This window comes from Aquarana catesbeiana, linkage group LG02 (assembly GCF_042186555.1).
Source record: "Aquarana catesbeiana isolate 2022-GZ linkage group LG02, ASM4218655v1, whole genome shotgun sequence".
NCBI classification, from domain to species: Eukaryota; Metazoa; Chordata; class Amphibia; order Anura; family Ranidae; genus Aquarana; species Aquarana catesbeiana.
In genome coordinates this window covers 810414126-810434688 of record NC_133325.1, presented here as the reverse complement: position 1 = coordinate 810434688, position 20563 = coordinate 810414126, and the positions used below count along the sequence as shown (strand labels likewise).

The following is a 20563-nucleotide window of genomic DNA, read 5'->3' as shown; positions in this document are numbered from 1 at the left end:
GTACCCCACTTCCAAGCAATGTTTCATGTTTATAGTTCTTCCCTTAAATATCTGTGTGCTAAGTATACGATTTTTTTTTTACATAGGGGAGAAAAGACTCAGAGGACACCCCTCATCCGAGGAGACCAGAGACCCCCCACCTCTGGAAGAAGGGGAAATCCAACCAAGACAAGAAGAGCAGGAGGAGGAAGACGTGGTGGAGATTGGCAACACAATAGGTGAGTGTCTGCGACCACAGGCTCAGGTAAGAGATGAATGCTGGCATATTTATAATACATGGTGTGTTTTGTTTCTATCTTTTTAGGTGATCGTGATGTTGTGGATCCAGATCCTTTCACCTCGGAAAGTGCACAGATCCTGATTGGGGAAATCATGGGGTGTAATAGGGACTTGGAAAACATCAAGAAAAACATCAATGATGTTCTTCAAAAAAATAAGATCATTGATGTTTTGGGGAGAGTTTAAAACCCCTCCAAATCCCTTTGCTTTATGGTGTACTACAATATTTACATTTTTTGTCAAATAGTAGAAAAGCCAAATTTTGAAGATGCACACAGTGTGTCAACAAGTGCTATCTGCCATCACGGCAGATCAATGGACGCGTTTTGGGGGTGCAACCCCTTCCTCAATAATAAAGTAGCTGAGAGGAAGGGGATGCTCCCCCAAAACACGTCCCTTGATCCCCTGTGATGGCAGGTAGCACATGTTAACATTCGTAAATTTGTGTGCATCTTCAAATTTGGCTTTTCCGGGGGTGACTTTACCCCATCTGAACGCAATATCAAACACAGTTCCTAAATACTGATATTGCCTTCAAGTTCTACCCAATGTGAACTTTGTAAGTTCCAGATTTGTGTCTTTCTTGTTGGTTTTAAACATGCCTGTTTTATCTTAAATGGACATTTCTACTTTTTCTAATGCCGCCCCAAAAATTGTTATACAACAAACATGTTGGTTTGTTTTAAAAACCTTTTCTAAATGCACATGTGATTGTGCTGGTATTAAAAAGATTGTTAATCAAGAATGTGTGGATTATTGTCTCAATGCTCCAACACTTTTGTGGTGCTCTAATTGGTGTTTTCTGTGACAATGGGGGTTATTTCCTAAGGGCAAATCCACTTTGCACTACAAGTGCAGTTTCAAGTGCACTTGTAGTGCAAAGTGTCTTTGCCTTTAGTAAATAACACCCAACAATGCTTTGTAAGGTTACACAATTACGCCATTTTCAGGACTCCACACATTTCTGTCAGGGTCAGCTAAAACAAACACAAACAGTAAATGTCACCAAAGATTTGCTTAATTATTATTTTTTTATTTGAAAAAGGTTTCACACATTGTCTGGCATATTGATAGCCCCCCCACCCGCAAAGAATTCAAGGTATCTTAGCCGGACATCACGGGCACTCAGGGAGGGCAAGCCAGGACAGCCACATTCAAGTGCCGTCAGGGTTGGTTCAATTCCAGCCTCAGGCCCAACTGAGCCAGCATAGTTGGCAGAATGTTGCCGTAAAAAGCTGTGTAGAACATAGCATGCCAGGATAATGTGATTCAGTTTGTACTCCGCCATATGTATGGGTATAAGAAATAGGCGGAACTGGCTGGCCATGATTCCAAACGTGTTCTCCACCACTCTTCTGGCTCTGGCCAGCCGGTAATTAAAAACCCTCTACTCCGGTGTGAGGGTCCTCATCGGGAATAGGGATGAGCTGAACACCCCCCTGTTCGGTTCGCACCAGAACCTGCGAACGGCCCGAAAATTCGCACAAACGTTAGAACCCCATTGACGTCTATGGGACTCGAACGTTCGAAATCAAAAGTGCTCATTTTAAAGGCTAATTTGCATGGTATTGTCCTAAAAAGGGTTTGGGGACCCGGGTCCTGCCCCAGGGGACATGTATCAATGCAAAAAAACTTTTAAAAACTGCTGTTTTTCGGGAGCAGTGATTTTAATGATGCTTAAAGTAAAAAAAAAAAAGTGAAATATTCCTTTAAATATCGTACCTGGGGGGGTGTCTATAGTATGCCTGTAAAGTGGTGCGTGTTTCCCGTGTTTAGAACAGTCCCTGCACAAAATGTCATTTTTAAAGGAAAAAAATCTCATTTAAAACTGCTTGCGGGTTTAATGTAATGTCGGGTCCTAGCAATATGGATGAAAATCAGAGAGACAAACGGCATGGGTACCCCCCAGTCCATTACCAGGCCCTTTGGGTCTTGTATGAATATTAAGGGGAACCCCGCACCCAAATTAAAAAAAGGAAAGGTGTGGGGCCACCAGGCCCTATATACTCTGAACAGCAGTATACAGGCAGTGCAAACAAGACAGGGACTGTAGGTTTGTTAAGTAGAATCTGTTTGTAATTTTGAACGGGTACATTTTTAACGTGTTTAGCTCCCTGTGACATTTGTTTTGCTGTCTTTCCTCCTCTTCAGAAGATTTCACCTCACTTTTTGTCCCAATGACGAATGTTTTTTGAAAATTTGTTTTTTTTTGTGAAACAAGGATTGGTGATAAAGCATCAGTGGAAAGGAGAAATGTTTTTCCCATATTATCTCTTACAGGAGAGAATTTCCCTTCCTAGGGGTAGATTTCATCTCACTTCCTGTTGTCTCCTTCCGTTTGCAAGTAGGAGTCATTTGTAAGTTGGATGTTTGAAAGTAGGGGCCTGCCCTATATACTCAGCAGAAATTTGGGCCTTAGGTGTTGCTGTGGCCACAACACTGTAAGCCCTCACAGGGCCCTGCTGTGAAATATTAGATCAAGAATTGTAATTACATGCCCCTGATGAACAAGGGCAGAAAAATTGGGCCTTTGGTTGTGGTGGTGGTGCTGGTGCCACAACACTGTAAGTCCTCACTCGCTCTTGGTGGGCGCAGAAATGGGCCCTGCTGTGAAATATTGGATCAAGAATTGTAATTACATGCCCCTGTTGAACAGGGGCTGAAAAATTGGGCCTTTGGTGGTGGTGGTGGTGCTGGTGCCACAACACTGTAAGTCCTCACTCGCTCTTGGTGGGCACAGAAACGGGCCCTTCTGTGGAATATTAGATCAAGAATTGTAATTACATGCCCCTGTTGAACAGGGGCTGAAAAATTGGGCCTTAGGCACTGGTGCTGGTGCCACAACACTGCAACCCCTCACAGATACTCTAGTTGGAACGCAGGAACAAGCCCTGCTGCAAAGTATTGCATCAAAAATTGTAATTACACGCCCCTGTTAAACAGGGGCTGAAAAATTGGGCCTTAGGCACTGGTGACGGCGCCCCAAACCAAAAATGTTCTTACAAGTTATCAGCGTGATCATTGAGGAGGAAGAGGATAATTACTCAGGATAGTCACTCAGCATCAGCATAGGCAGTCTTTGAAGGGATCTGAGATTTCAAAAAAAAATATTCGGGTACATCAGCATCAGGTGCTTGGTAGCTGGTGGTGATCCAAGACTGATTCATTTTTATGAAGGTCAGTCGATCGACCGAGTCGGTGGACAGACGCACCCTGTGATCGGTTACAAAGCCTCCAGCAGCACTGAATGTGCATTCCGAAAGAACGCTGGATGCAGGACAGGCCAGTAGCTCAATTGCATACTGTGCAAGCTCTGCCCAGTGATCCATCCTCAATACCCAGTAACCCAGAGAGGATTTTCGGTGCGAAAGGTGTCCAAGTCAGATCTTGCCCCTAGGTATTCCTGCACCATGTAAAATAGACGCTGGCGATAGTTGCTGGAACCGATCATACCTTGGGGCTGCGGACCAAAAAATTGTCTGAACGCATCGGTCAGACGGCCACCTTCTCCACCCTACTTCTTTGACTGACCGAAGCCTCAGCAACACGTTGTCCAGAAACAGGAGTTTGTAACCTCCCAGTCTCTGGGAACGTGTTGCACAGACCTTTCTGCAAGGCCTCCCGAAGATGTTTCATCCTCTGCTCCCTCTGGCAAGATAAGGTCCGCATCCTTACCCTTGTAACGTAGATCAAGGAATGTTGCCAGCCAGTATTGGTCCTTCTCCTTGATACCACAAATACGAGGATCCTTACGCAGGCTTTGCTGGATCAGGGAGGCCATGCAGCATAGGTTTGCTGAGGCATTCGGTCCGGAGTCCTCTGGGTCACTAAGGATGACATGGTCCGCAGCCACCTCCTCCCAGCCACGTACAAGTCCATGTGTTTCTTGGGACTGATCCCTTAAAGACTGTTGCTGATGCTGAGTGCCAGGCTCCACCTCCATACTGACACAATCCTCCTCCTCCACTTCCTGTGTGATCGGCGGGCACGTAGGAACACTGTCTGGATAAAGGGGGCCTTGAGAGCTAAGGAAGTCCTCCTCTTCCGGCCTCTGTTCTGCCTCAAGTACTCTGTCCATTATTCCATGCAGCATGTGCTCCAACAGGTGAAAAGAGGGGACAGTGTCACTGATGCATGCACTGTCACTGCTCACCATCCTCGTGGCCTCCTCAAATGGTGACAGGACAGTGCATGCATCCCTGATCATGGCCCACTGGCGTGGGGAAAAAAACCAAGCTCCCCTGACCCTGTCCTGGTGCCATAGTCGCACAGGTACTCATTGATGGCCCTCTGCTGCGTGTGCAGCTGCTGCAGCATGGCCAACATTGAGTTCCACCTGGTGGGCATGTCACAGATTAGGCAGTTCTTGGGCAGGTTAAACTTCTTTTGGAGGTCTGCCAGCCGAGCACTGGCATTATATGACCGGCGGAAATTCACACAGACTTTCCTGGCCTGCCTCAAGACATCCTGTAAGCCCAGGTACCTGCCCAAGAACCGCTGCACCACCAAGTTAAGGACGTGAGCCAAACAGGGCACATGGGTCATTTGTCCCTGGCGGAGGGCAGAGAGGAGGTTGGTGCCATTGTCACAAACCACCATTCCTGCCTTAAGTTGGCGTGGCATCAACCACCTCTGAACCTGCCCCTGCAGAGCTGACAGAACCTCTGCCCCAGTGTGGCTCCTGTCCCCCAAGCACACCAGCTCAAGCACCGCATAGCATCTTTTGGCCTGCGTACATGCGTAGCCCCTTGAACGCCTACGGAGCACCGCTGGTTCCGGGGACAAAGCACAGGAAGAGACCATTGAGGAAGAAGAAGAGGAGGGGGTGGAGGAGGGAGGTGTGTCACAATCATTAGTAGTATAATTTTGGAGGCGGGTGGCGGAACAACCTCCAACACTACTGCACCTTGTCCTGCATCCTTCCCAGCTGCCAGCAGAGTCACCCAATGCGCCGTGAAACTTAGGTAACGTCCCTGTCCATGCCTGCTGGACCATGAGTCAGCGGTAATATGCACCTTACCCCTGACCGTCCTGTCCAGCGAGGCATGGACATTGCCTTCCACATGCCGGTAGAGAGCCGGAATCGCCTTCCATGAGAAAAAGTGGCGTTTGGGTACCTGCCACTGAGGAACCGCACATTCCACAAACTCACGGAAGGGGGCAGAGTCTACCAACTGAAAAGGCAGCAGTTGCTGTGCTAGCAATTTTGCCAAGCTAGCATTCAACCGCTGGGCATGTGGATGGCTGGGAGCAAACTTCTTTCGGCGGTGCAGCAGCTGGGGCAGGGAAATTTGCCTGGTACAATCTGACCTTGGTGTACCGACAGCAGATTGCCCACAAGTACTTGGCTGTGACTCACCTAATTCTACACCTTCATTCCTCTCAGTGCAGGTCTCAGAGAGGACTGAAGGTATAGTGGGGTTGGAGATCTCAGCTGATGAGGAGCAAGGAGAGGTCCTCTTTGTTCTTTGGTGTGGGTCTTTTAGATATGCTTGCCAATGAACTGCATGGCAGGTCAACATATGTCTGGTCAAGCATGTGGTGCCCAAGCGGGAGATGTTTTGGCCACGTGAGATACGCTTGAGACATATGTTGCAAATAGCAGCGGTGCGATCTGATGCACTCGTCTCAAAAAAGGCCCACACAAAGAACTTTTTGAATAACGTGCAGAGACTGCAGCGCCCTGCACATGTGGAGCTCTGCGGTGTGATGCAGTCAGTGTGCTGCCCTTAGGCTGGCCCCTGGAGGGCATCCTGCCTCATTGGTGATGTGCCTCCTCCTCTGTCCTATATGACACCCACGTTGAGTCAGTGACCTCATCTTCCCCTCCCTCCTCATCACTGGAGCAAACCTGGCAGTATGTTGAAGCAGAGAGAATATGCCTGCCAGATTGCTGTCATTCTTGGGCACCCCCTCTGTCCGGGCTCACATTACTGCCTTCATCTAGCTCAGTACCATCATCAGAGCCTTCAAAACACTGGGCATCCTCCTGGAGCATGTACTTAACACTGTGGTCAAACAGTTCGAGGGACTCCTCAGGAGGACATGGTGGGGCTAGGGAAGGAGTCACTGATGCAATTGAGCCAAGGGAAGAGGCCACGTTGGCAGCTGCTTTGCCAGACAAAATACCCTGAGCCTGGGTGAGAGATAATGAGGAGGATGAGGACGGCTTGGTCATCCACTCGACCAAGTCTTACGCATGTTGCGGCTCAACATGGCCAGCTGCTGAAAAAAGGCCAAGCGTGGCCCACGGCCACGTGCTGATGAGGATACACTGTGTCCACGACCAGCACTGTTGCCTCTAGACACATAGCCTGCTTGCCCTCTTTTATTGGCTTGTGACTGTCTGCCTCTCCTTGTTGGCCTTCCAGACATACAATTGGCCTGCAGTGAGCTGCACAAAACTGGGATGTGTGTATATATATATATACCGATTACACTGCAGCTAGCAGAATCAGCTGCCTGCCTGTAGTATTATTAGTATGATAACACCTGCACTTGTGTTTAGGTAGCTATACTGTAGGTGCAACTGTGCAGGGTACACAGTACAGTAACTGGAAATATGTCAAGAGCCTACACAAGAACCTGGCTGCAGGTAGCTATACTGTAGGTGAGACTGTGTGGGGTACACAGTACAGTAACTGGAAATACTTCAAGGAGCCTACACAAGCACCTGGCTGCAGGTAGCTATACTGTAGGTGAGACTGTGCGGGGTACACAGTACAGTAACTGGAAATACTTCAAAGAGCCTACACAAGCACCTGGCTGCAGGTAGCTATACTGTAGGTGAGACTGTGCAGGGTACACAGTACAGTAACTGGAAATACTTCAAAGAGCCTACACAAGCACCTGGCTGCAGGTAGCTATACTGTAGGTGAGACTGTGCAGGGTACACAGTACAGTAACTGGAAATACTTCAAAGAGCCTACACAAGCACCTGGCTGCAGGTAGCTATACTGTAGGTTAAACTGTCGGGGTACACAGCACAGTAACTGGAAATACTTCAAAGGGCCTACACAAGCACCTGGCTGCAGGTAGCTATACTGTAGGTGAGACTGTGCAGGGTACACAGTACATTAAACTATAAAAACGCCTGCCTGTCAGTATATTAGGAAGAGAAGAACAGGATCTAGCTAAACTGAATAGTGTGTGTATATATATATATATATATATATATATATATATATACACACCTGGGATGCATATATATATATACACAATACACTGTAACTGCAGCTAACTGACTCGACCTGCCTACTCTATCTAACTTAAATCAAATGACACTGTCTCTCTGTCTGTCTGTCTCTCTCTCAACGCCGGAACACACTACACAGGGCCGACGTGCAGATGGCCTTATATAGTGTGGGGCATGTACTAAACCCCCTGAGCCATAATTGGCCAAAGCCTCCTTGGCCAATTACGGCTCTCTGTATACACAGCGCTGTGATTGACCCGCATGCTTGATCAATCATCAGTCAGCAATGCACTCTGATGCCGCAGTGAATTATGGGCCATGACGCGCCACACAAATTTGGCACGAATGGACCATATAGTTCGTAATTCGGCGAACGACCGAACACACGATGTTTAAGTCGAACATGGGTTCGACTTGAACACGAAGCTCATCCCTACTTGTGATACTGACTGATAGGGATGAGCCGAACACCCCCCTGTTCGGTTCGCACCAGAACATGCGAACAGGAAAAAAGTTCGTTCGAACATGCGAACACCGTTAAAGTCTATGGGACACGAACATGAATAAACAAAAGTTTGGCATGGCTGTGTGACGGCGCTCCTCGTCTGACAGTTCTTAAATAACGGGGGGGGGGGGCCACCCGGTGACCCCGCCCCACTCTGATGCACGGTGACTTGACGGGACTTCCCTGTGATGTCACGGGGAATGCCACAGGGAAGTCCCGTCATGTCCCATGCGTCAGAGGGGGGCGGGGTCACTGGGTGGCCCCGCCCCCCCATTATTTAAGAACTGTCAGACGAGGAGCGCCGTCACACAGCGGGAGCCTCCCTCCATGCCAGCATGGATTGCGGAGCGGCCCGGAGAAGAAAATGAAGAAGAGAAGAAAAGAAGAAGAGAAGAGCGGGAGCCTCCCCCCCATGCCATGGGTGCGGAGCGGCCCGAGGAGAAGAAGATAGAAGACGCCGCGGAGGAGATGCTGGACGAGAACGCCGGAGGAAGAACCAGAAGAGCCAGAAGAACCAGAAGATGAAGGAAGATAGAAGAAAGAAGAAGCATTTAAATAAAGGAATTGTCAAAAACTGTCTCTTGTCATTTTTAACATTTTTGACACTTTTTTCGTGAAATGGTAGGGGTATAAGTACCGCCTTACCATTTCACACAGGGGGGGGGCCGGGATCTGGGGGTCACCTTGTTAAAGGGGGCTTCCAGATTCCGATAAGCCCCCCCCCCGCAGACCCCCACAACCACCGGCCAGGGTTGTGGGGATGAGGCCCTTGTCCTCATCAACATGGGGACAAGGTGTTTTGGGGGGCTACCCCAAAGCACCCTCCCAATGTTGAGGGCATGTGGCCTGGTACGGTTCAGGAGGGAGGGGGGGCCGCACTCTCGTCCCCCCCTCTTTTCCTGCGGCCTGCCAGGTTGCGTGCTCGGATAAGGGTCTGGTATGGATTTTTGGGGGGACCCCACGCCGTTTTTTTTTTTTTTTTGGCGCGGGGTTCCCCTTAAAATCCATACCAGACCTGAAGGGTCTGGTATGGAATTTAGGGGGAACCCCACGTCATTTTTTTTTTTAAATTTTGGCCGGGGTTCCCCTTAATATCCATATCAGACCTGAAGGGCCTGGTATGGAATTTAGGGGGACTCCCACGTCATTTTTTTTTTTTAATTTTGGTTCGGGGTTCCCCTTTGGGGAATTCCCATGCCGTTTTTATCAATGAACTTCTATGTGTATTGTCGGCAATGCAATAGCCGCGGGTAGTTTTAAATGAGTTTTTTCCTTCGAAATGTCATTTTGCTGTCAGATTGTTCTAAACACGGGAAACATGCGCCCCTTTACAGGCATACTATAGACACCCCCCAGGTACGAAATTTAAAGGGATATTACACTTTTATTGATTGACTTTAAGCATTATTAAAATCACTGCTCCTGAAAAAACGGCCGTTTTTAAAACTTTTTTTTGCATTGATCCATGTCCCCTGGGGCAGGACCCAGGTCCCCAAACACTTTTTATGACAATAACTTGCATATTAGCCTTTAAAATTAGCACTTTTGATTTCTCCCATAGACTCTTAAAGGGTGTTCCGCGGCATTCGAATTTGCCGCGAACACCCCAAATTGTTCGCTGTTCGGTGAACTTGCGAACAGCCAATGTTCGAGTCGAACATGAGTTCGACTCGAACTTGAAGCTCATCCCTACTGACTGACACTCCAGTCCAGGCAGCAGCAGCAGGATCAGAGAGCAAGTGACTCCTGGGGCCCGGCTAACACAGGTGTGTGCTTGCTTGGGGGGAGAGGGGTGATGATTCAAGATCTACTAATACTACAGTAGCATCTATACATGATGGCATTGGCGGCATGGGTGGCATAGGCTGAAGCATATTATGGCAATTTCGGCATGGCATCTTCTCTGCAGGCAGCTGTGCCACCCATGCCGCCAATGCCATAATGTACTGCAGACAGTGCCACCCATGCCATAATGTATGGTATGGGTGGCACTTTCTGCAATACATTATGGCATTGGCGGCATGAGTGTCGCTGTTTGCAGTGGTAAATATCACTTGAAGACAAACCTGCAATTTGTTTCAAGGCAGGGTCTTGGGAGGGGTCAGGGCCTGAAGGAGGGACCAGGGGTAGGGCTGAAGGGGGCCCAGTTTGGCAGGCTGAATGGGGCCCCATGATTTCTATCAGCGTCCCTGACTGTGTACACCACCAGAAAAGTAGTAGCAACTGCACTATGGCTGCACTGTATTTTGTAAACCACCAGAAAAGTAGTAGCAACTGCACCATCCTTGCACTGTATTGTGTACTGTGTACACCACCAGAACTGTAATAGCAACTGCAGGGTTTCTTTGGCCAATCATTGCTCAGGGGGACTAAGACCATGCCCCACACTATATAAGGCTGCTTACACAGCACCCATATAGTGTGTTATAGTGGACAGAGATGGAGAGATTGAGCTAGATTAGGCAGGCAGGTTAGTTAGTGGCAGTGTATTTGATATATATATATACAGTCAGACTAGTGTGTGTGTGTGTGTGTGTGTATATATATATATATATATATATATATATATATATATATATATATTCTGCATTCAGCGTAGCCTATATATACAGTGCATTCAGCAGTGTACATTAGATAATACAGTGCAGGCGGTGTACACAGTATATAATACAGTGCAGGCCGTGTACAGTATATAATACAGTGTAGTGCAGTGTTAAAAAAAATACCCATCAAGTCCGGAAGGCCACCAAGGAGAGGCAGACGCTCACAGGCCACTAAAAGAGGGCAAGCAGCATCTGAAATAATATTTAACAGCAGGGACCGTTCCTGCACCCAACAAGAGTAACTGTGAGGGGTTACCGTGTTCTACCACCACCAACACCTAAGGCCCAATTTTTCAGCAGAGTATATAGTGCAGTCTGTATAGTATATATACTGCAGTTCAGTGTATATATACTGCAGTTCAGTGTATATATACTGCAGTTCAGAGTATATAGTGCCCTCAGTGTAGTGTGTATATATAATACAGTGCAGAGTATATAGTGCAGTCTGTATAGTATATATACTGCAGTTCAGAGTATATAGTGCAGTCAGTATAGTATATATACTGCAGTTCAGAGTATATAGTGCAGTCTGTATAGTATATATACTGCAGTTCAGTGTATATATACTGCAGTTCAGAGTATATAGTGCCCTCAGTGTAGTGTGTGTATATAATACAGTGCAGAGTATATAGTGCAGTCTGTATAGTATATATACTGCAGTTCAGAGTATATAGTGCAGTCAGTATAGTTTATATGCTGCAGTTCAGAGTATATAGTGCAGTCTGTATAGTTTATATGCTGCAGTTCAGAGTATATAGTGCAGTCTGTATAGTTTATATGCTGCAGTTCAGAGTATATAGTGCAGTCTGTATAGTGTATATATACTGCAGTTCAGAGTATATAGTGCCCTCAATGTAGTATATATAATACAGTGCAGGGTATATAGTGCAGTGTACAATATATAATATTGTGTATTGAAGTGGTTAAGGGGAGCCCTATGACAGAATTATAAAAAAAACGGCACGGATTCCCCCCATCCATACCAGGCCCTTTTTTTTCAAAAATAATGGCGTGGAGTTTCCCTTAATATCCATACCAAACCCGAAGGGCCTGGTATGGCCTGGGGGGGGGGAATCCATGCTGTTTTTTTAAATGATTTTTTATGTATATTGCCGGGATCTGGCAATACATTACAGCCATGAGCAATTTTAAATGACATTTTTTTTCCTTTAGAAATGTAATTTTGCTGCAGTACTTTTCTAAACATGGGAAAAATTTGCTATTTTACAGGCAGACTAAGGGGGCCCCCCAGGCATGATATTTAAAGGAATATTTCATTTTTATTGTTTCACTTTAAGCATTCTTAAAATCACTGCTCCTGAAAAAACGGCCTTTTTAAAAACTTTTTTTGCATTTTGCATTATTCGGGTCCCTAAACACTTTTTATGGCAATAACTTGCATATAAGTATATTTTTGTCAATAGATCCGCGCTATAGGGTATATTCGCAACTGCAGCCCCCCTATATGGGCAAGGGACACAACGTGTACCCTAAATGGAATAAGTATAACGAGATAGGGAATGGCGCTGTGCGTAAAAAATGTATTAGTGTGAAATTACTTATCCAATGATGATAATAGATGTATCAATATGACCTATTATAGGAAACACCCATAAATAGTAATCGCTGTAAATGCAATACTATATATCCCGCAAAAACAAGGAATAAATAAATTAAGTGTTTAGTTCATAAACAAATTAATTAATGCCAATAAATATGGAAAGTGCAACTATTATCCCATAAACAAAATTAATTAATATTAATGACCCCTCATAGTGTGATATGGCGTAAATAATAAAGTGATAAGTGCAAAGATGTCAAATGAAATAAAAACAACAATGTTCCAGCACTGCTGGATAATAAAAATAAACTCCAGGTAATATCCACAATCCTCTAAAAAATGCAACGTGATGTATGTGAAAATTATATGTATATATAAATAAATTAATTGATTGAGTGTTAATTCAAAAATAAATTAATTAGTGCCAATAAATATAAAAAGTGCAACAATTATCTCATATGCAAAATTAATTAATATTGATGCCCACTAATAGTGTAATATGACGTAAATGGTAAAGTGATAAGTGCAATAGATGTCAAATCCAATACTGCAAATATTAAATAAAGGTAAAAAGTGTCTACAATCCTCTAAAAAATCCAAAGTGATGTATATAAAAATTATATATAGAATGTGTATAAAAAAGTGAGATAATTAATAGCGCTAATAAATCTCATAAGAAATGACAAAAAAGTTCATGTGATGTCTTCCACCGCATTTCTTCCAGGTATTTTAAAAACCAACTCCCCCTGTTGTGATCCCACTCACCGGAACGCTATACCCCTGCAGGGGTATAAGCATAAGATGTCTGTAAGCCGGGTTCCGATCACATCCAGGTGTCATTCAGAACTTTGTGTGTTGGTATCCCCTCCAATCCAGTTCCTCAATCCGGATCAGCCACTCATACACAGGAAGGAGGTGGGGGAAAACGATAAACCCCTGTTATAATCCTATTTCCAGCTGGACATCCACTCCAAAGTTTTATATGTAATGAAAAAATTGCTTATTCTTCTGTGATTTGTTGTACCAGTTGATGGACAGCAGACATACCTTGTGTAGCACCCTCTAGTGTGTTTGGAATATTTATGAGGGCCTCAGCCAATCCCCAGTAAAAAAAAAACCTTTTTTTACTGGGGATTGGCTGAGGCCCTCATAAATATTCCTACTATTTCAAAGAAGTGATCCAGTGGGCCATGAGGGCCCTCATGCACATGGACGTTTTAAAAAAGGAGCTGTAAAGCTAGGTTCGACGCCTGGAAAAACCGGCGTTAAAAACGCGATTTTTACCGCGTTTTGCATTAGCGGTTTTGCATGTTTTTGCGCGTTTTTCTGCGTTTTTCCGCATTAGTGCGAAGAAGCGTTTTTTAATGAAAAACACATCTCTCAGCTATATACACTCCCAAATTTCCCACAATGCCACAGAAACCAAAGAAAATATGTTAATGAGCATGTGTCGGTGCCATTTTGGTAGGAGAGAGAGAGAGGAGAGAGTGTTTCAGAGTCTGTTAAGTTTTCTGTATTTTTCTGAGAAATATGGATCCTGTCATGCAGAAGATCGATGAGGCAATCCTTCTGATTGTTTTGCGGAGGCAGCGGAGAATGAGACAGGAGGAGGAGAGAAGCAGCAGACGTCAATTTTGGGTGCATCCAATGGTATCCAATCGGTTTTCTACGGGGTACTTTGGCAATATTTATTCCCAACTGCGCTCATATCCGACAAAATTCTTTAACTTTACAAGGATGTCAGTGCCGCTCTTTGATGACCTGTTGGAGAGGCTCAGGCCAAGGCTCACAAGGATGGACACTGTGATGCGTAGCTCTGTGTCACCGGAGAAACGGATGCTAGTGACACTCAGGTAAGTGAATACACATATGGGAATAGGGTCAGAGTTAGGAGATAGGGTTATGGTTAGGGGTTAGGGTTAGGGGTTAGGGTTAGGAGATAGGGTTAGGGATAGGGGTTAGGGTCAGGGGTTAGGGTTAGGGGTTAGGGTTAGGAGATAGAGTTAGGGTTAGGAGATAGGGTTAGGGTTAGGGGTTAGGGTTAGGAGATAGGGTTAGGGGTTAGGGTTAGGGGTTAGGGGTTAGGGTTAGGAGATAGGGTTAGGGGTTAGGGTTAGGAGATAGGATTAGGGGTTAGGGGTTAGGGTTAGGAGATAGGGTTAGGGGTTAGGGTTAGGAGTTAGGGTTAGGAGATAGGGTTAGGGGTTAGGGTTAGGAGATAGGGTTAGGGGTTAGGGTTAGGGTTAGGAGATAGGGTTAGGGTTAGGGGATAGGGGTTAGGGTTAGGAGATAGGGTTAGGAGATAAGGTTATGTTAGGGGTTAGGGTTAGGGGTTAGGTTTAGGGGTTAGGGTTAGGAGATAGGGTTAGGGTTAGGGGTTAGGGTTAGGAGATAGGGTTAGGAGATAGGGTTATGTTAGGGGTTAGGGGTTAGGGTTAGGAGATAGGGTTAAGGTTAGGGGTTAGGGTTAGGAGATAGGGTTAGGGTTAGGGGTTAGGGTTAGGAGATAGGGTTAGGAGATAGGGTTAGGGTTAGGGGTTAGGGTTAGGAGATAGGGTTAGGAGATAGGGTTATGTTAGGGGTTAGGGTTAGGGGTAAGGGTTAGGGGTTAGGGTTAGGAGATAGGGTTAGGAGATAGGGTTAGGGGTTAGGGTTAGGGGTTAGGGTTAGGAGATAGGGTTAGGGGTTAGGGTTAGGAGATAGGGTTATGGTTAGGGGTTAGGGTTAGGAGATAGGGTTAGGAGTTAGGGTTAGGGGTTAGGGTCAGGGGTTAGGGTTAGGGTTAGGAGATAGGGTTAGGGGTTAGGGTTAGGAGATAGGGTTAGGGGTTAGGGTTAGGAGTTAGGGTTAGGAGATAGGATTAGGGGTTAGGGTTAGGGGTTAGGGTTAGCAGATAGGGTTAGGGGTTAGGGTTAGGAGATAGGGTTAGGGGTTAGGGTTAGGAGATAGGGTTATGGTTAGGGGTTAGGGTTAGGGTTTAGTAGATAGGGTTAGGGTTAGGGGTTAGGAGATAGGGTTAGGGTTAGGGGTTAGAAGATAGGGTTAGGAGATAGGGTTAGGGGTTAGGGTTAGGGTTAGGAGATAGGGTTAGGAGATAGGGTTATGTTAGGGGTTAGGGTTAGGGGTTAGGGTTAGGAGATAGGGTTAGGAGATAGGGTTAGGGGTTAGGGTTAGGAGATAGGGTTAGGAGATAGGGTTAGGGTAAGGGGTTAGGGTTAGGAGATAGGGTTAGGAGATAGGGTTATGTTAGGGGTTAGGGTTAGGAGATAGGGTTAGGGTTAAGGGTTAGGGTTAGGAGATAGGGTTAGGGTTAGGGGTTAGGGTTAGGAGATAGGGTTAGGAGATAGGGTTAGGGTTAGGGGTTAGGGTTAGGGGTTAGGGTTAGGAGATAGGGTTAGGGTTAGGGGTTAGGAGATAGGGTTAGGGTTAGGGTTAGGAGATAGGGTTAGGGGTTAGGGTTAGGAGATAGGGTTAGGGTTAGGAGATAGGGTTATGGTTAGGGGTTAGGGGTTAGCGTTAGGAGTTAGGGTTAGGAGTTAGGGTCAGGGGTTAGGGTTAGGGGTTAGGGTTAGGAGATAGGGTTAGGGGTTAGGAGATAGGGTTAGGGTTAGGGGTTAGGGTTAGGGGTTAGGAGTTAGGGTTAGGAGATAGGATTAGGGGTTAGTGGTTAGGGTTAGGAGATAGGGTTAGGGGTTAGGGTTAGGAGATAGGGTTAGGGGTTAGGGTTAGGAGTTAGGGTTAGGAGATAGGGTTAGGGGTTAGGGTTAGGAGATAGGGTTAGGAGATAGGGTTATGTTAGGGGTTAGGGGTTAGGGTTAGGAGATAGGGTTAGGACATAGGGTTAGGGTTAGGGGTTACGGTTAGGAGATAGGGTTAGGGGTTAGGGTTAGGAGATAGGGTTATGTTAGGGGTTAGGGTTAGGTTTAGGAGATAGGGTTAGGGTTAGGGTTTGGGGTTAGGGTTAGGGGTTAGGGTTAGGAGATAGGGTTAGGAGATAGGGTTGGGAGATAGGGTTAGGGATAGGGGTTAGGGTTAGGAGATAGGGTTAGGAGATAGGGTTATGTTAGGGGTTAGGGTTAGGAGATAGGGTTAGGAGATAGGGTTAGGGGTAAGGGTTAGGGGTTAGGAGATAGGGTTATGTTAGGGGTTAGGGTTAGGGGTTAGGGTTAGGAGATAGGGTTAGGAGATAGGGTTAGGGGTTAGGGTTAGGGGTTAGGGTTAGGGGTTAGGGTTAGGAGATAGGGTTAGGGGTTAGGGTTAGGAGATAGGGTTAGGGTTAGGAGATAGGGTTAGGGGTTAGGAGTTAGGGTTAGGAGTTAGGGTTAGGGGTTAGAGTTAGGGTTAGGAGATAGGGTTAGGGTTAGGAGATAGGGTTAGGGGTTAGGAGTTAGGGTTAGGAGATAGGGTTAGGTTTAAGGGTAGGGTTAGGACTTATGTTTATGCTTTTCTCTTTCAATAACTAAATTTATTATGTTATCTTAGGTTCCTTGCCACGAGACAAAGTTATGCTTCCTTGCATCATTACTTCCTCCTTGGCCTCTCAACGGTCTCAAAAATAATAAATGAAACATGTGTGGCAATATGGGAGGAATTGCATAACGTTGTAATACCAGAGCCAACAGAAGACATCTGGGAATCAGTTGTGGACACTTTTTGGGAAAAAACTCAGTTCCCAAATTGTATAGGAGCCCTTGATGGGAAACACATCAGGGTGAAGAAGCCTCCCCACTCTGGATCGTCATATTTTAATTATAAAAAATATTTTTCGGTGGTCCTCCTGGCATTGTCCGATGCACACCTTAAATTTCTTTTTGTTGATGTGGGAGCATATGGAAGCCAAGGTGATGCCCGCATATTCCACGAGTCGGCCTTCGGACGTCGTCTACATGAGGGACGACTCAATATTCCTGAAAGCAGGCCTCTACCCTGCACTGAAGAACCCAGCTTGCCATTAGTCCTGGTGGCAGATGAGGCCTTTGGACTGGCTGAAAATCTTATGAGGCCATACAGTGGCACTGGTCTCAGCCGACAACAAAAAATCTACAATTATCAGCTCAGCCGTGCACGCCGTGTTGTTGAATGTGCATTCGGGGTGTGCACGGCCAAATGGCGAGTTTTGCTGACAAGTATGCAATTGGATGTTGACAACGCCATTAAAGTCGTCCTGGCATGCTGCGTTCTGCACAATTTTCTGTGGGACAGTGACAGAAATAATGTTGAACAGGAGCCCATTAACCAACTTCAGAGGGTTCAATTTATGGACTTGCGTTCAACTGCACGTGTCATGAGCATTCGAAACCAATTTGCAGAATTTTTTGAATCCCCTGATGGAGAGGTATCATGGCAGAATGATTATATCTAAAAAATATTTGCAATACATCTACCTTTGCTTTCTTGTGTTTTTTGAAATAAAGCATTTCAAAATTGAAGTTTGTTATTTTTAGGTCCATTTATCAACGATTGTTCAACAAGTCAATTTGACTCTGCCTTCGGGGTAAGCCTAGGCTAAGCCCAAAAAAGAGCAAGCTTACGCTTGTCCGAAGGCAGAGTACGATAGAGTCCTTTGCACTCTGCCTTCAGGGCAAGCAGAGTGCAAAGGAGTGCTGTTGTGCATCATATAAAAGACAAATTGAACACATTTATTTTCAATAAAAAAACATATTTAATAAAGGATTGGGATCACAACTGGTATTTCAAGAAAAAAAAGAATTTATTTTGGGATCACAACTGGTGATAGGTGGTGGTGGATGCTTGATTGCATTGGGGATGTGGGGATTGGGGACGGGGTAATGGTTGGGCCTGGGGATCACTCCCAAAATCCTGCTGGTAGCGGGGTACAGGGTATGAGGGCTGAAAATGGGAGGTGGAAGGTTGAAATTCACCATAGGAGTGCACGTTATGGAATGAGGTCTGGGACGGCATAGGTGGTGGTTGGCGTTGAGGAGGGGGCTGATAGTGAGAGGGGGGTGCTAGCACTGCTGAGGTCCCAGGGGCCATTGGGGGATCATAAGAAACATTATATGGATCGAATGGAGGTGGCCCGCCACTTAATTTTGCATGTCGGTATTGCATTGCAATAGCGTACATGCGATCCATACAAAGCTTCTCTTGGTCTCCCCCAATGTCCTCCAGGATGTGGTAAAGGCTGTGGCAGAAGCAGGCGCGTGGGTTGTTGGTGTCTAAAAAGGCATCCATACTGCGCCTCTCCTGCCGCACTTCCTGCAGCAGTGCTAGCACCCTGTCATCAGCATCCGGATTATAGCCGCCCCTCGCCTGACGTCCACGCCCACGGCCACGAACACCGCCACGACCGTGCTGCTCTCCACCTTGCTGACTGGCAGGAGACGGTGATTCCACAGCCCTCGATTCCTGCAAAAGAACAAAAATGTTTACATTGACATGTACATGGACAGACAGACAATGAGATAGACAGGCAGACCGAAGCAGTTACCTCATCTGTGCACTCAACACCTCCCTCGCTGATTGGACGTGGAGATCCAGAGGTGGTCATAGGACTGCTTGGTCTCCGAACCTCAGCCTCTTCTGCATCCACCTCTCTGAGTCTGATGTTAGAAGTTGTCCTGCAGACAATACAAATTGTATAAACGTAACTACTTTAGCCCGGACCATTCAGCTGGCCAAAGACCCGAGCACTTTTTGCGATTTGTCACAGCGTCGCTTTAACAATGGTGGTCGTGTAACGTGGCTCCCCAAAAAATGTATGTCCTTTTTTTCCACTCAAACAGACCTTTTTTTATGTGGTATTTGATCACCTCTGTGTTTTTTTGGGGTTTTTTTCGGAGCTATAAAAAAAGAGTGTAAATTTCTGTTTTAAATTTTGAATTAAAATTTTTTTAAGTAATAAATATCCCACAAAAAATAAATAAATATAAAATTTTCTTTTTGGTTTAGGCCAATATGTATATACAGATTTCAGTTAATAAATATTTTTTTGGCAAAAGTTATAGCGTCTATGAAACAGGGGAGAGTTTTATGGCATTTTTCTTACAAATTTTTTTTTTATTAGTAATGGGGGAGATCAGCAATTTTTTAGCATGACTGCGACAATACGGCAGACACATTGGACAATTTGGACACATTTTTGGAAAAAATTGTCATTTGCGATCAGTGCGATTAAAATTGCAATGATTACTGTAAAAATTACACTGGCATTGACCTCTTCCTCTCCCTGAGACGATCGCCGGTGTGCCCGCGGACATTGAGTCCGCAGGACCCACAGTCGGACTCATGGACCTCGCAATGGGAAAGTGCGCCGCCAAGGCGGCAACTTAAAAGGGACGTACAGGTACGCCCATTTGTGCAGCCGTGCCATTCTGCCGACGTATATGTACATGTGGCGTTTGGAAAGTGGTTACAATAGCCATGGAACATACTGCCTGAAAAGCAATGTACATAGGCAAATATATGAAAAAAACTAAAAACTTACGGTCTGGTATGGCTCTGCATATTTTGCCGTAAGAATAGCAGATTGCTGTGGTACACGTGTGGTTTCTTTGTTGGCGCTGGTGCTCCACTACGTGCCGCCTTGTCCTCGTCCGTGAGGTCCCTCCTGACACGGTCACGTAGGGACTTCCAGCTGCGCTGCATAATTTTGCCTAAAATAACATGGAAAACAAAGGGTTAAATATGCAATCTTCATTTACATTACACACAAACAGATCATGCATTCAAGGAAAATAGACTTACTTATTTCCTTTCTTTCCGCATTTCGCATTTGTTCCCAGCCAGGGGTAATGGCAGCACTGATGTCCTCCCAGGCTTTCACTTTACGTATGTGGTCTCCATGAAGTGGATGTGCCACATCCCACAGTTCAGGATGGGCCTGTACAGCACTAATGAGCTCCACTTGTGAAACTGCACTTGTCATCTTCAAGTCACTAACCACAGTCACACGGCTGTGCAAAGGACTCTTGGGTAATCTAATGTCCAGACAGGAATTTCCTGTTTTTACAGAGATTACAGTGTCCAATCATCTCTTTTGAGCAAAAAAACGCCAGAGCTAAAAAACGCGGAAAAACGCGCGGTCGCGTTTTTGCGCATTTTTGCACGTTTTTGCGCGTTTTTCCGCGTTTTGCGTTTTTACAGCTCTAGTGCCGCACCTCGGAACGCACTGGTCCTGGGTTTTAATTAGTCCTCATGCACATGGACGTTTTTACAGGCGCGTTTTTGAGCATTATTTACAGCTTAAAAACGCCTGTCTATGTTAGTCTATGGATTCATGCCCACCTAGACGTTTTTGAGCTGCAAATGGCATAGGCGTTTTTAAGCTGTAAAAAAAACCCAGGACCAGTGCGTTCCGAGGTGCGGCGCTAGAGCTGTAAAAACGCGAAACGCGGAAAAACGCGCAAAAACGCGACCGCAGCGTTTTTTCACATTTTTTAGCTCTGGCGTTTTTTTGC

At 45.8% G+C, this 20563-nt stretch overlaps 1 protein-coding gene across 1 annotated transcript; it reads right to left on the bottom strand.

The window, feature by feature from the left end:
- Nucleotides 1–17826: 17826 nt before the first annotated feature.
- LOC141130165 (uncharacterized) lies at nucleotides 17827–20061 on the bottom strand. The gene is made up of 3 exons (XM_073618111.1): nucleotides 19851–20061; nucleotides 19591–19759; nucleotides 17827–18724 (listed from the first exon to the last, which is right to left on the bottom strand). The coding sequence occupies exons 1-3, from the start codon at nucleotides 20029–20031 to the stop codon at nucleotides 18400–18402; spliced, it is 675 nt and encodes a 224-aa protein (XP_073474212.1). The 5' UTR covers nucleotides 20032–20061; the 3' UTR covers nucleotides 17827–18399.
- Between the last annotated feature and the right edge of the window lie 502 nt (nucleotides 20062–20563).